This window comes from Papilio machaon, chromosome 24 (genome assembly GCF_912999745.1).
Source record: "Papilio machaon chromosome 24, ilPapMach1.1, whole genome shotgun sequence".
Classification (NCBI taxonomy): Eukaryota; Metazoa; Arthropoda; class Insecta; order Lepidoptera; family Papilionidae; genus Papilio; species Papilio machaon.
This window is the reverse complement of record NC_060009.1, coordinates 842,753-859,988: the sequence shown is the minus strand read 5'-3', so window position 1 is coordinate 859,988 and position 17,236 is coordinate 842,753. Positions and strand designations below refer to the sequence as shown.

At 36.1% G+C, this 17,236-nt stretch overlaps 1 protein-coding gene across 1 annotated transcript in view; it reads right to left on the bottom strand.

The window, feature by feature from the left end:
* Positions 1–300: 300 nt before the first annotated feature.
* The window catches only part of LOC106717317 (alpha-2Da adrenergic receptor), a 174,237-nt gene continuing 157,301 nt past the window's right edge, over positions 301–17,236 (bottom strand). The window contains exons 3-6 of the mRNA XM_014511163.2: positions 2,550–2,699; positions 1,657–1,766; positions 1,103–1,238; positions 301–903 (exon numbers count right to left, since the gene is read on the bottom strand). Of these exons, the coding sequence (XP_014366649.2) occupies positions 301–903; positions 1,103–1,238; positions 1,657–1,766; positions 2,550–2,699 (999 nt within the window). The remainder of the gene's footprint in view (positions 904–1,102; positions 1,239–1,656; positions 1,767–2,549; positions 2,700–17,236) is intronic.

Sequence of the window (17,236 nt, the reverse complement as noted above, 5' to 3'; positions counted from 1 at the left end):
ATTGCAATATTTAAAATAATCTAAGAGTATAAATAATCAACAAAATAATTTAAAATTAATAATCAATAACAATTTAATAAACTACATATATAAAATTAATAATAATTCTAATTTAATTTTAAACTAAAAGAACTGTACAATTTCAATATATAAATATAACTACACTGAATACATCGATAAAAAGTCCAACAGAGACAAAGAGCTAAATTAACGAATATTATATAGACCTGGTGTTGCCCGCTGCTGCGCCTGCAAGATGCGATTAGTGACGCAAGTGTAGCAACACAGGTAAGCTAAACATCACTTGAACAGTATCCGTCTGAAGGCTCTTCTGAAATCCTTATTAAATATAGTATAAATAACTGGATTCAATACAGAGTTCATGTAACCTAACCAAAAGGCGATAGCAAATGCACTAGATGGTATAACACACCATCTACACGCGGCTTTAAGGATATAAAGAAAGAAGAAAGGCAGCCAGCAAGCGATAAAACTACCCATTATTAAACCTAATATCAAAGTAGCTCTCTTCTCTTTCTTTCTAGCTAATCTTCTTTTCTCTCTCTCTGGGTCTCTAGGTTTATGTTGCTTTGGGAGCGCGGGTTCTAGTTCAGATTTTGTTGGCTGTGATTTCTCTTGCCTTCTTGTTGAATCTGATTTTTTACCGAATATCGGTTGACATATTCTTAATTTTAAAGGTTTTACTACAGCGCACCGCGTGGCTACCCCAGAGTCAGAAGATGATGGTTCTAGTTCTGAAACCATGTCCGTATCTATAGCCATACTTGGTGCTCTGCCTCGTTGTGACTGCTGAAGCTGTAACTCGCCGTTGACTGATAATGTTGAACTTCTGTAAGGACACGCTGCAAGCGGATTCCTTGTCACTTGTGCGCATGTAACCACCTGGGAAGGACAAATAATTGTTGTTAATACTGCTGTATTTCCTCAAAATTTTGTGGCTATATAAAGGTTTGAAAGTAAAGATGACTTTTTCTAAAAGATAATTTCATTCATCATAGACAAGGTAGCTTGATAAAAATGTTCATTTGATCAAAATAACTAAGATTCTTTGAAGTAATTATTTATTGTTTTTTTAGCAAACCTTGAGCGTGTCCTTCCTGTCGTCCTGCTGTGGTCCGGGGTCACCAGCCTCACTCGTAGAAATGTCTGATGCGAAGTCGCACGTCACCGTCGGGATCGGCACTTGCTGCGTCTCTATCGTTGATATCTGACCCTCCCTGGAATATACATGGTGCTTTTAATTGTCACATGAGGAATCACTTTGGGTAACTAATTTATCCGGATATTGCTTTTTACTTGATTTATCTTTGCGCGTATTTAGGTAGGATTGTACCTATGTAACCTCTTTAGTAACGGCCTGTAGTCTCAGTGACTGAAGTAATTTTGATGAGTGAAGTGCATTCGATTTTTATTCTTTTACTTAGTAACAGTATTTGTCGAATTTTTGGTTTTTGTTTTTGATGAATATCGAGAAATGTGCCCAGATCTCCCGCAAGAAAGTTCGAAGATCCAGTCAAGGGTGCGGGAGTATCCTGGATGCGGGTAGCACAGGACCGATTATTGTAGCGATCTTTGGAGGAGGCATATGCCTAGCAGTTGGCGTAACGTGGCTGAGGAAAGAATGAAAATTAATACCTGTTGTTATTAGAGTTGTTGGTGTCGACACCTGATGGCATGTGTAGAGATGATGAGGTAGGCATTGGCCGCGTGCCTTTGGGATTTGAAAAACTTGTCTGCTGTTCATTCTGGAATAAAATATTTACGTGGTTTAGTAGTTTGCATTTTAAATAAGTGACGTGCTAGTTATCGAGACTACAAAAATATAGGTATTTTTTACAAAACTATAGTAACACTTTTTCAACCTTAGAATTTAACACGATTTGATTGCAAAATTTCATATAATACTGTAATTAACTACAGAATATGGTATAGAAGTGACCACAGCCGCAATTTCTTTTCGTTCTCATCATCTCGTTTCCTATATTCTACCATCTTAAAAAAAGCATCTATAACTTTAAATGATTATTACTCTTACATTTACAGTCCCAACATGAGCTAATTAGCACATGTGACTGATGTAACATAAGTCTATTGTAATCAGTTCAGTGCACAAATGACCAAGTTACTAGACTCTAACAGTGGTAGACACCAGCAATAACAATAAATGTTGCACGTATTTGCCTAACGTAATACCTTGTGTAATACCAATAAATGTAATACCACGACGACACAGAAGACAGGCGTGAAGTGGAGTAATTCTAGTCTAAGGCCTAATTTAGTCCTCTATTCCTTTGCCACTCTTTTTTTATAAGGAAAGGATGGAAAGGGGATGTGCATTTGACAGAGGATGTAATGCATAAGAAGGAATGCATAGGAAGGGAAAATATTCCCTTACTCTACGTCCCCTCCTCCATCGATTAGTGGTAAGCAACTCATCTAAAATTGCCGATGTCAGGAGTCGTTTCGCTATTTCGGCGAATTCAGATCGCTCGCTCGTTTACCACATCATGATATAAGAAAAGACTTACAGGCCTGGGCCTTGGGTTTTTCCTAATGCCTCTTCTGGCGCGAGCCTTCGCCGCATAGTATATCCTGATGTAGACGAACACCATAATGCAGGACGGGATGTAGAAGCTGCCCAGTGCTGAGTATATCACGTACCCGATGTCGTCTGATACCTGCAAAAAAAAAACGATTAAATTAAAAAAAAAAAATTTTTATATCATAGGGTGGCGAACAAGCGATCGGCCATCTTCATTCGCCGAAATAGCGAAGCGACCGCTGCCAATAGACATCTGCAATTGCATGCGTTGCCTACCTAATCTACGAAGTACGGGACGCACAGAAGGAGAATATTTCCCCTCCTTCTTCTAATTGACTTCCCCTTCCCATCCTTTCCTTGTAAAGAAAGGTAGGAAGGGAAAGAAGATTAAAATTATCAGTTTATTTCATCTAGCAGTTTAAACGTAACCTAGTTAACATGAAAGGTCAAAATATTTGACGGAACCCTAAATTACTTTTGTGTACATAATCTTTATGTAAGAGCTGGTTTAAATTTAAAATATTAATGAATTTAACCATAAATTTTAATTAAAAAAAAAATACTTTATTATGTAAAATTCGTTCGTTTATAGAAATTACTTCAAAAACATAATTTAAGTACGAGTAGATAAAGAAACGTCTGTCCACGTTGAAACTTGAGAAGGGAATTAGATCTTTGATAATATAAGTGAAGGGAGAAAAAAATTTCACTTAACAAAATTTCAATTCTTCCCCTCACTGAAAAATGCCGTCGTCTAATTTTGTTTGTAGCCCGAGGCACAGACATTTCAAAGGATGTTATAAAATTATTTAGGGTTTTTTATAAGTTTTTCTTGTTCTTTAAATGAATAAAGGAAATGAGAAAAAAAACTTTTTTTTAAACTTTAACATTTTTCAAACAAAATTTAGACCTGTTCAATACTGTATATATGCATACCATTTGCCTCTGAAGTTAAGCGTTTTACATGTTTTGTATATAGAAAAGGGTTGAGGCTACAAAAAAGAATTAAAAAAGGTCTCTCTTTAAATCTGAAAGAATCGTCCTTTTTATGAGTCAATGATTTCGTGAATTGGATTTGTTTTTGTGGATGTTTTTTAATTATTTTTAAATGGCTTTAGATAGAGAGTAATATATGAAAGGACTCTTATTAACTTAACTAGATGTTCCGGTGCTCGTTCACTGCTACTGTTTATATTGTGTAAATTTTTCAATTGCAAATGTCAAAATTCAAATGCTCAAATGACAACGAAGGCCGACATTGGCTGAGAATTACGTTACCATGGCAACCATCTGTTTTTGACTGGTTTGCAATTTTTGTTCCATTTACTCACCCCGTAAGTTTGATGGTATGAAAATGTATATCCTAAAGGTTGTTAAAGTATAGGGCTAACTTATAACTTCAGATGGTGTCTGTTAATTAAACATAGATGGCGTTAGAAGCTTCGAGATGTTGCAACGCCCATTTTATGGTGTTAACAGTTTAAAAAATTAATTGGATTTAAATGGATGTCAAAACAACAGATTAAATTATTGAAATGACTACTCTGTCTACCCTTTTGTTAGAAGAGCTAAAGTAATGTTTAATTAAATCCATTATATATTGAGGTCTTCATTTATTTTGTTCTGCCAGGAGTCAACTTAATCCACCAACGTTAGTTTCTGAGACTGAAATTTCTGAATAAAATATATCGTCATCCCTGTCATTGTCTTTGACAAAATAGAGATAGCAGTGTGTTTTAAACGGATATTTTAGTCTCGGAAACCCACGGTTATTCAGTAATCGTAAACAATGTAACGACAACGAAGTAAAAGATTGAAGTCATCAAGATTTTAGTATGTACAAGAGATTCCCTTTAGTGTTGTTTATAATGAAAAGTAAAGGCCTGATCAAGATAAGGAATTTCTACAAACAAGTCTACTTAAAGCGTGTACTTAATTGATAATGTACTCACTATCTCTAAAGTTTCATCATCAGCTCGCTATACGTCCCCACTGTGGTGCTCGGAACCTTTTTTTTTTTGACCAGGGGGGAATGCTTAATGTATACTCCGTGCCTCGGGGCAGACACGCGAGTTATGTGGGATTCTCTCCCCGAATGGGAGCATACCAAATAAACCCCTCTGTTCCCTCAAGGCCATACTGTGGGGCACCACGGGATCGCGTGAGCTTGCCACCGCGACGCCCCACTGACCGCCCCGGAAGGGGCCCTCTCTGCACCCCCAAAGGATGCTACGCCCTTAGGCGCTCCTCTAAGACGACACCGTGCAATGCAGGTTCGGAATCCCCGCCTCCCCCGCTGGTGCCGCCTAGGGTTCTACCACCTCTTGGGTGGTGCTCGGAACCTATCCTTATTTAGGGGCGACTAGGCCATAGTCAAACCATGCTGGCTCAGTGCGGGTTGGTTGACTTCACACATATCTTTGAATTTTTTCACAGATATGTGCAGGTTGCATCAATGTGTTTTCCTTCATCGTAAGAACATCGGATAAATGTACATATATAAAATTTTACATATGTATAGAAGGAAGGTCACACTGTTACTGTGATAAGACGGAAAACAAAATATTTTAATGTCAGTGTTCCAGCGTTGAAAAGCGATGTTTGTAATGTGGAAAATGCGCATTTTGCTCGTGCCATTGCTGTGTAAACACACCCTTACCGTATTGGTAGTACAAACCAGTAACAAGCCAACTCGAGCGCTCGTTAGCTGACCAACCTAATTGTGTTACAGATTGTGGCTTATTGTATTGAATAACAATTATATTAGAACTTAAAGTATTTTAGTTGTAACCATATTATTACTTTGAGTGTATATGTTGGAGGTAATTTCTATTTTTTCGTTAAGATATTAAAATTGATTTTAATAAACGATCTCGAAGCATTCACGGTTATTAAGAAAGTTTAAGAGACTTTAGTGAAGATTTAAGGGTCTGTTTAAGTTCCTAATAAATCACTGAGTTCAACAATAACGTATTTTTACGTAGACCAGTTGGCCTATCACGAATATTCATGTCTATTGTGACGTCATCATACTAAATTTGTACAGCTCTATAGAGCGTAAAGTATACCAAAAATGTCATAGTACTTTTGACAATATTGACGATGATGATACGAAGGCTATTATCACAAATATTCGTCCTAGGCCTTCAGGTCTATCATTATAAGTTGATCAATCCATTCATAAACTTTGATAAAAAGAAATTAACATAATGTTCAGATCAATCTTAAGATTCGATTATTGGGTTCAGTTTAAATTCGGCAAATGAAGTGCGAATAAGTAAAAAAAAAAAATTTTTAATGAACAAACCAGCACATGACTACGATCATTGAAAAGTTGAAGGCCTTTGAATTGAATTGAACATATAGTCGTCTTTATGTTTTTTTTTTGTGAGCGGCGTCATGCGCAATAAGTCCAAAGACTTTATTTTCTTTATTTATAAAAATCTCGTCTTTATGGTTGTTATAAAAAAGCAAAATTAGAAGCATGTCATTAGAAGCGTTGAGTTAAACCACTTTTTATAGTTCCAACAGGAAATTGCGGTGTACCGTGTTAAATAGGATTAGTTCGTTTTTATGGTGTGGGCTTACATGCACCGACTTAAGATATTTGGACGCTAATAAAATTGTCCATTATGTTCACTAAGCCACTTATTTTTTAATTACAAGATCGTTGTTAGACTAAAGTTTTACGAACGTCTTGTTCTTAAAACTGTGGATTTTCAGTATTTTAGTATCCATACAATAACCTGACTCAGAATTTACTTTTGATGGAATAGTGCCATCTATTGGTTGCATTTGAAAGATTTTAATTTTATAATTTAAGCTTAATAAATTATAATGTTTTATAGAACATTTTTTTATTTTAGAACATATTCAAAACATGTAAAAAATGATTTTGTTAGCATTGTCAAAAAACGTTATGGTAAGTGAGATTAGAACTCGTTTTTCACCAAAATAGAATTTAACTTCTTATGTCTACTATATATTTGTACCAATATGACTGATGTGACACTATATGATGACAGAATATAACGATGTGACAGTTCAAGGAAGAAGACGAATCAAATGTCACCTAACTCGTCAAAATCGGTTTAATTGTTAAAGCTCTAGACCGTCACAATGGAATCTACATCCATACAAACTCACGAACATAAAAAACAAACTTTCATATGTGTGAAAAAAATTGTCTTGTCAGTCTGTTTATCAGTACCCTTTCACACACATACTTAACGTTCTCCTTGCCACATGAGATTACCTTCTCATTACATGTTCATGCCACGCTAACCTTTTACTTCTCAATTTTTCTACTACCAGTGCTACTTTCAGATTTCCTCTAATATACTAGTTTCGTATCCTATCCACTCTTTAGTATGTTTCTTCCTTCTTATTAATATTATAAATGCGAATGTTTAGATGGATGGATGTTTGAAGGTATCTTCAGAATTGCTCAATGGATCTTGATGAAAATTTGGCACAGGTGTAGAAAACATAGACGGACGGAATCGTGGACGACAGCTATTATTTAATATATAACAAAACACTAATTACATAATTGGAATACGTCTCGTATGAAAACATGTTACTCCTTGAATCTGGCGCGAAACGTTGCATATGAGAGTATAATTTATGCATGCACTGGCAATAAGCAGGCTGTCATATACAGAAGAATTTAAATAGGTTAATTTTAACTGTACAGTTAACGCTTATTCGCGGGTAAATTTAGGATGTATAGGGCAGGGAAATATCTGTTTTCTGTATGTCCTCTCCTCTGTTTATTAAATGTCTCTGTTTATGTAATCTTCTTACTTATTCCATATTAGCTGTCGGCCGCGACTTCGTGTGTGCGGAATTAAAAAAAACTTTATTAGTAGCCTATGTGTTCTCCCAGACTATGCTCTACATCTGTGCCAAACATCAAGATCTGTTGAGCCGTTCCGGAGATACCTTCATCCATCCATCCATCCAAATATTCGTATTTATAATATTAGTAAGATGTCTATGTAATATATCTGTCTATGTAATATAAAAAAGTAAGGAATATTAAAAAAAAAACTGGATTCTTACACATTGATAAGTATTACTTTCTTTCTACGTTTATTGAAAAAAATAAATCGATTTAATAAACAAGAACAAAATAAACGTCAACGATAGGTCGTAGAAAGGAAATGCCTTCAATGCGGCACCGAAACAAACCAAACGGTCGCCATTTCCTTTCGTATTACATTGCGGCGTATCCTTTGTCTCAGAAAATTAAGTCGCCCCATTTGCACAGCGTTTAAGGAACGGACGTCGTTTCAGCGATATTTTCGAAACGCAATAAGGTTCTTTGAGCGAGTGTATTGTTTAGATACGTTTTTACGAATGATTTTGTTTTTTCTGTTTTAAAATTAAGCTTTAATATAGATATTATTGTTTTAATTTCTGGTGTACCCGAAGTGCATGTGTATTACAGAATAACAAATGGATTGACCTTATTGGTCTTAGTCCATAAAAGTAGACGTTCTTAGAGAAGTGACACACTTGGATTGAAGACACGTGCACTCACAACACCTTTCTAGCAGATATTTATATTGCATTATTATTATAGACTAGCTGTCGACCGCGACTCTGTCCGTGCGGCATTAAAAAAACTTTATAAGTAGCCTATGTGTTCTTCCAGACTATGTTCTACAACCGTGCCAAATTTTATCAAGATCCATTGAGCCGTTCTGGAGATAACTTCAAATAAACATCCATCTATCCATCCATCCATCTAAATGATCGCATTTATAATATTAGTAAGATTACTAGCTGACACGGCAAATGTTGTTTTGCCATATGAATTATTTTTAATGAATTTGTAATTTAAATTTTGTCCAATAAAATGTTAGGATGGACAACCCTTATCACTTAAGGGTATGAAAAATAGACAGTAGCCGATTCTCAGTCCTACTGATTATGCATATAATCTAATATATAAAATTCTCGTGTCACAGTTTTCGTTCCCGTACTCCTCCGAAACGGCTTGACCGATTCTCATGAAATTTTGTGAGCATACTCAGTAGGTCTGAGAATCGGCCAACATCTATTTTTCATAACCCCCCCCCCCATTTTTTAACTGCGCGCGGACGGAGTCGCGGGCGACAGCTAGTATTTTATAAAAATCGATCAAGCCGTTCCGGTGGAGTATGTAAACTAACATCATGACACTAGAATATTACTAATTTTACTTCTGCTACTATACTAATATTATAAATGCGAAAGGATATTTGGATGGATGTTTGATAGAAGGTATCTCCAGAACAGCTCCATGGATTTCGTTGAAATTTCACATATATGTAGAACATAGTCTGGAAGAACACATAGGCTACTAAGTTTTAGAACGATTGGAACGAAGTTCCTTATCGCGCGTTGTGAAAGGGGGCTAGACGGAAAAAATTCTTACGAAAAGTTGTCACGACACTTTTTGCTATATCACCATGGCAACGACGTGACAATATATAACGAAAATTCATAGAAATAAAATGTACTTCTTGTGAAGACTTATTTTTTTTATTCATAGAATAAACATTAGTTTCTTCACTAATTAATTGAAAGGAACTTCGTTCCATCCGGGTGTCCCTTGACACCTCTCAAGTTTTTTTTTTAATTCCTTGCGGACGGAGTCGCGGACAGCTAGTTCTTTATAAAATAACCAAATTAATCCAATCGAATATTATTTTCTTTAAATTATTAAACTGTAATGTGAAACTTGTTACTATACCTAAGCAAGGTTTATCAAGGCTAGTATATAGCTATAAATAACTTGGAATTTCACATGTAGCCTCGAACAATTACAAGAGTAATAGAAGTTACTTGGCCCGAGAGAGCACGGGTTTTGGTCAAGGTCAGAGAGCGCAAATTCAGCTAAACCCGAAAGATTTCCCCGAAGGCTTTAACTGGTTATGTTACACAGTATAATGCATGAGATCATTACACGAACGCTTCCTGTATAAGTGCTTTATCTGATATAATTGCGGACTCACAATCGTTAATTGTTTACTAAGAGAGTCTTTTTTTAATTCGCCGAAATAGTAAAGCGACCGTTGCCTATAGATAACCGTAATTGCAGATGCATTGTCTACTTTTTTAATCGACGGAGGACGGGACAGTAAGAGTATATTTCTCCTTTCCATGCGACCCGTTCCCCGTCAAATCCACTGCCCCTTCTCATTCTTTCCTTATAAGGAAAACGTAGGAAGGGAAAGGGACTAAAATAAGACATGTTTTCGTATAGCAATGTCATAATTAATGCACACTAAGAGTACTTAAATATTTCCTATTCAACTTAGCTAAGTTTATGCTGGATACAATTTCCTACATATTCCCAAGTAAGTTCTAAGTTATTTAAGGTTACGTCATAGTTTTCTCGCAAACTGTTTACTTAGTGTCGGCATCTTTATTGCTCATTACTGAAAGTTACTAAGCACATGTGAGGTTTGAGGCACAATGGTAACCTCATGTGAGGCTTTCAATTTACTTGCAAAACGGACGCTTGAAGGCCGGGAATTATTTAAAATAGACTTTGTTTATGACATATAGACATGACTTAAATTCTCTTCCAATTTAGTCCCTTCGTATAAAAGGCGACGAAAATCTTCGATATGTATCCTTGCGTTGAGAGTATCGTATTCCACGAGCTCCTTTATTCAGTACAGGTATAGCGACTAAATGTCAATTGTAAAGATTTGCTACGCCATCTTGAAAATCACAGCGACATTTCTCACGACGATTTTTATAAAAAAAACTAGCTTTTACCGGCAACTCCGTCCGCGCGGAATAAAAAAAAATGCACACAAGATAATAAAGTTCCTATGTCCGTCTCTTAGTTCTAAGTTACCTCCCCATCAATTTTCAGCTAAATCAGTTCGACCGATCTTGAGTTATAAATAGTGTAACTAACACGACTTTCTTTTATATATATAGATTGCGAGCGACTGTCTTTGACGATGACACATAGTTTAGTCGTCGACTCGTGCTGTGTACGAACCTTTAAACATAGTATTGCGTACGTCTGTTAACGATTAAAATCGCCGGGTTACGAAGATTTATGTTGCCTTGTGTATGATGGTTCGTAGGAACAAATATCGTACAGCAAACTGTCATCATAAGAATTATAATTTACTATGTTTGTATGTTGCTATGACCAATTTGCGAACAAATTGTATCGACAAAGGACAAATATGGGTAGGGAATAAATGTCTCTTACTGTATTTTCAATTTCTTTAGGTTTAAAATAATTTTCACTTTTTTTTTCAACGCGTCATTCCAAGTTTAGCTTCAGAAGAGATTTTATTTAATAATCAAAACATTCTTCGTAGACATTTAATGTTGCGTTCATGAAAACAGGAATTCTCCAACGAGCACATTAAGCAAGAAGACTGAATGAAAGCAGGAACGAATGGGCCCAAGCGAGCGAAAACACCCCGTCTTTGTTATTTTAGGGTTATTTCGTATAATTAATTCTAAATAGAATCGACAAATGGCTCCTAGGGTAGTATTTGTACGTGTTATTGTAAATTATAATTATAATACTAGAGTCACAATATGGAAAGCTAGAAAATGTTATATGCTTTAGAAATATCAATTAATAGTGGTAAACGTCAGCAATAACTGTTCGACTAGTGATTCGGCTCGACCGGTGCAATACCACGACCAAACAGAAGACAGGCGTCTGGAGACCTGATTCTAGTCCTCTTTTCCTTCTCACCCTTTTCTTGCAAGGAAAGGATGGGAAGGGGATGTGGATTTGATAGATGAGGGTGCGCAAATGAAAATATTATCTTTTTGTGCGTTCCCTCCTCGGTCTATGGGCAGTATTCGCTTCGCTGTTTCGTAGAACTCAGATGATCGCTTGCTCGTTTGCTACCTTACTATATAAAAATAATAGAAACTCCAAGGTTTAGTTAAATTTGTGTAAATCCTTATACGCATGTCAACTCTTATATTTAATGAGTATTCATATATTCAAGAAGTTTTGGTATTTTCAAAAATGTATGATATAAAATAATGTAACCATCAGTAGCTTAAGGTCTGGAGTACACATGGGCGAAACACAATCGAATCAAAAAGTGGAAGATATGAAAACGAAGCGATTCAACGTATTTTTTTTCTATATATTTTATCTGTATAGTTCGCTGGAATAAATTCATGCCATGTTCTTCACCTTCACAGGAGTGTGGTAGCGCCCTAAAGGTTTAACGGACTTTGAACTTCTACCAAGTGTAAAGTCAGTTCTTAATGTTTATTTTATTTATTTATTATATTAGTTCTTGTCATATTTTCACTATAATGTTGCACAAAATATTTATTTTCTTTTGGTACCACGTTAATTAATTTTCCGTAAACATTTTCTGTAAAGCTTTTCCAACAAAAGCGGCAGCTGAGCGGATTTATTGCTTCAAGTGTGCGGATTATGAAACGCTAATCTGGACTTTATTATTGAGCGGTTAAAATTAAAAATCCATTAATTTAATATTAAATGTAAATATTGTTTTTCAACTTCACTTATTTTAAAATTATACTTGAATATAGGATCTTTGGCACGATTTTTTAAACTATTGCTGTGTATTTTATAAATAATATTATTATATATAGATATAAATATCCAAAAAAAATGTCATATTTCGTACACACGATGTATTTTTTTATATTACAAGGTGGCAAACGAGCAAGCGGCTACATGAATCCGCCGAAATGGCGAGTCGACCGCTGCCCATAGACATTCTCAATTGCAGATGCGTTGCCTACCCTCAATCGGCGAAGGAAGAGACGCACAAAAAGAGAATATTTAACCTTCCTATACATCTCCTCCTCCATCAAATCCACCTCCCCTTCCCATCCTTTCCTTATAAGAAAAGGCGTGGGAGGGGAAAGAGGACTAAAATTAGACCTCCGGCATCACACTCATCAGACTGTATTTGGAATTACTTCCACTTGATGTCTGTCTTCTGTAAGGTCCTGGTATTTCACCAGACGAGGTCAATTCGTGCAACTGATGTTGTTGCTGACGTCTACCACTGTTAAGCGGTTTTGCGGTGCTGATAAACATTTCTGTCTGTTTGTCTGTATGACTGTCCAAGGCGCGTTTGTTTCGGTGGTAATCTCCGTAAACGTTGGACCGATTTTGTCGGGACTTTGATGGGAAGGTAACTGTTGAATGTGGGAACATTATAATATACGACGAAGTCGAGGGCGAACGTTGGTTGATAAATAAAACATAAGTGATTTTAATGTACAAAACCTTAACCTAATAGTTTTTATTGTAAACTATAGTAATAACTACTTTAATAATATTATAAATGCGAATGTTTGGATGGATGGATGTTTGAAAGTATCTCCAACGGATCTCGATGAAATTTGTTACAGATGTAGATCATAGTCTGGAAGAATTCATAGGCTACTTTTTTTTATCCGCATGCATAACAATATCAGATAAAAATTACTTCGATATAAATGTATGTAACTTATGGATGGATGAATGTTTGATAGAAGGTATCTCCAGAACGGTTGCATGGATATCTCTTTATATTTAATTCCGCGCGAACGGAGTCGCAGGCGTCAGCAAGTTTACGAATAAAGTTGAAAAGTTAATAAAAACATTTCAACTTACGACAAAAAATTCAATACAACAGTTTACGTCTGAACATTGTTATGAAACGAGGGAAATAAACGTATTTGCGGCCTCGGGGAATCCCCGATACGATATTGTAATGTAATAAAGTAATATGATCCGATCCGATGATATCAGGAGCAAACCTCAAATTATATTACGCGATCCAAGGCAAACTTTGTTAGCAATTCTCCGCGGTTCTACCAAATGTATTGAACAAAAACGTTAATAGAATACTTAATTTAATGAAGTACGTTTACCTATTCGTTGAATCAATATTTTGACTAACTGATGATTTCGATTCCATTTGTTATCAATCTGCAGGTCCTGGGTTCGAAATACGCCATGTACCAATGTGTTTTTCGATTTACATATGTACATTTATCCGATGTTCGTATGGTGAAGGAAAACATCGTGATGCAACCAGCACATATTATGTGGAGATTCTCGGGGGAAAAAGACTGCGACGCGGCTCGCCACCCGTCACGTTCCGTCTCCCGAAATGGCGCAAAGTGGGTTGCGGAGGTTCATTTGGCCACTCAAAATGGAGGTCCGTGATCTCTGTCTACTCCTCTGGGTTACAGGCGTGAGTTGTGTTTTCAATAAAGTTTAAATTTTTAATTTGTCCGTTTTTTTAGTAAAATTAAACCGTGGCTTTCGACTTAGGTAGCATTTTTTAGTTTTACTTCTTGTTAAATTGGGCAATGTTTCTTCGTAAAGCAAACAAATTACAGATTCGAGTACCCGGAGCTCGCTACAGCGACTAGCAAAAGCTTTTCCAACTGTTAGAAATTGACGTCATACATCACGTAGCAAACACTTAACCTTTTACCGTTGTTCTAGTGATGTGTATTAATATCGATAAATAATATTGCTTCTTTTTTTTACTTTATAACTGTAATGGTATGAATTACAGTTAAAAACTCAAGAGAACATTAATGTCCTAAAGGTTAAATTAGCTTTCTTAGCTAAAATAGGTTCTAAAATCCTATAGTTATCTTGAATAAAGCCTTATTATAATTGTTAATTAGCCAATCCCTAGTATTGTTGTTATTCTTTATATTTTCAATCCCGTTTTTGGTAGTTTATACAATTTCAACAGGAAAAAAAATTAAAATTAAATTTTGAATTATATCGATAAACAGTCATAGTACATCACTTCAATTTATATCGAATGTTTTAGTTCGTACCTGCAGACACTATGTCAGTATGAAATGAATATTACTGAGTCGTACAGTTATACGTCATCATATTTTATAAATTATGCTAAAAGCCTTTCATTTATTGTTATTTAAATTATCACATGAAATTGTTTTGTATGTTGTTGGCATGACTTGCCTAATACAACCAATCTGAAGGGCTAATATATATATAAGGTGGCAAACGAGCAAACGGCTACCTGGATTCGCCGCAATAGCGAGGCGACCATCGCCCACAGACATCCGCAAATGCAGATGCGTTGCCTACCTTTAATTAACGGAGAAGGGGACGCACAGAAAGAGGATATTTCTCCTTCCTATGCGTCCCCTCTTCCGCCAAATCCACTTCCCCATCCCATCCTTTCCTATAAAGAATAGGATGGAAAGGGAAAGAGGACAAAAATTAGGCATACAAATATAAATTGCTTGTCTTTATGTGTAATGATATTAAATAGACAATCACCACCGACAATTGAACAGATTTTGAGGACAGATTAGATAGATAGATGTTTGTTAGAAGGTATCTCTAGAACAGCTAAAAGTATCTAGCTGAAATTTTGCATAAATGTAGAAAATAGTCAGGAAGAACTCATAGGCATAGGTTTAGTTTATTAAGTTTTTTTAATTCTGCGCGGACGAAGTCGCAGGCGACACCTAATAGTAATTTTTTTCTTTTAATTGATCGACGTCCAGACGTAACTTCAAAGCACGTAGTCTAAATGAATCAAAAATTTGAGATTTTTTACTCCAATACCCCGGAATTACCTTTCACGAAGCACATACTCGAAAAGATCAAATCAAATATATAGGTACAAGCTAATATAATGCTTTCAAAAGAGAACCGCTTTGATGTAGAGTTTCAGATATTTGGATGTATATTTTAGAAGGCTCCATGCAGTATCTGGAAGTTAGCCAAAGTAACATAGGAATGTGGTTTGTATCTTTGAATCCGGATTGGCTTCGATTCGACGCGGTAAGGAATATTTTGAAAGCGCTGAGCTGTTTCAAGAATTTGATATTTATAGAAAATATTGTTATTTTCTTGTATTTGAATTGGCATATTGAGTAGATATACTTCGATGTGGTTCATCGGTGGTTCAGGGGTTAAGCACTTGACATGTAATGTTCAGGTTCTGGGTTCAAATACCGATATGTACCAATGAGTTTTTCTATATTAGATTTACATATATAGACGTTTATCCGACGTTCTTACGTTAAAGGAAAATATCGTGATGCAACCTGCACTTATATGAAAAGAAATTCAAAGATATGTGTGAAGTCAACCAACCCGCACTTGGCCAGCGTGGTTGACTATGTCCTAGTCACCCCTAACTTAGGGAAGACTCCGAGCCCCTGAGTGGGGACGTCTAGAGGGACATGATGACTCTTCGATATTTCCATTTGTAGCTTCGCCTGAAACTAATGTAAAAGCGGAATTTTTTTGACTGTCCAGATTTTTTTTATATATTTCTATTATAAGTTATCTAAGCAGCGATAGATTTTTTTTTACCTTGAGTAAACTTTTAGCTGGAACAATGTTTTTAATTGAAAATTTTTAGACATTTATTGACTCAGAACTTTTTCTAATATTTGTGTTATCAAACACAAAAATAACAATTAAACTTTTTCTTTTAAATCATAAGGTGGCAAACGAGCAAGCGGTCACCTGAATCCGCCTAAATAGCGAAGCGACCGCTGCCCATAGACATCCGGAATTGCAGATGCGTTGCCTACCTTTAATCGACAGAAGAGGGGACGCACAGAAAGGGGATATATCCTCTTCCTATGTGTCTCCTCCTCCGTCAAACCCACTTCCCCTTCCTATCCCTTCCTTATAAGAAAAGGGTGGGAAGGGAACGTGGACTAAGATTAGGCCTCCGGCACCACACTCATCAGATGAAACGCGGAATAGCTTCCACTTCACGCTTGTCTTCTGTGTGGTCGTGGTATTTCACCGGTCGACCCGGCCTATTCGTGCACAAATTCGTGTACACAAATGTTGTTGTTGTGGGATCTACCACTGTTATGATCTACTATTAAATATAATCATCATCATCATCTGAGGCGCTACAGCCGCGGGTGGGCCTGGGCCTGGTCAAGTAAATTCCATAATTAAATATAATAAATATGAAAAATGTAAAATATAGATAGATTATGCACGAACAGAAAATATTGTAGTCTAACAGCATCGAATATCAAGTAGCCAAATAGGGTACACCCATGTTAGTGACATGAATGGAGGGAAGAAAAAATATCGTCAGACCCACACTTGTTATATAACATTCAAAGTGTAAAGAGACGCCCCTTTCCGTAAGGGATTGCACAAAAACGGTCACTTAGTTCATAGAATCTTCCTACTGAAAGTTCAACATTAGTATTCATCGCTGGATTTTTTGTGAGAGCCCTTCAATTGACGCGTTTTTACACGAATACTGTATCTGGTATCTGAAAGTGACAATCTTTCGCAATAATCTGAATCTGAATGAAGAAATCTGAATGTTTACTTGTTGAACCATATTTGACAAATACGGAACAAAATGTTTTTGAAGATGGTTTTATTTTTTTAATTTATATACGATAGCTTTTTCCCGAGACTCCGTCCGCGCAGAATAAAAAAAAAAGAAAACGGGGTAAAAATTATCCTATGTCCTATTCCTGGTTCTAAGCTACCTGCCCACCAATTTTCAGTCAAATCGATTCAGCCGTTCTTGAGTTATAAATGGTGTAACTAACACGACTTTCTTTTATATATATACGATAACAGATCCCACTTCCTCGTGGGTTCCCACTGCTGAAACATTTGTACAAAAACATAATCTAAACTTCAAAAGCTTAAGAATGGGA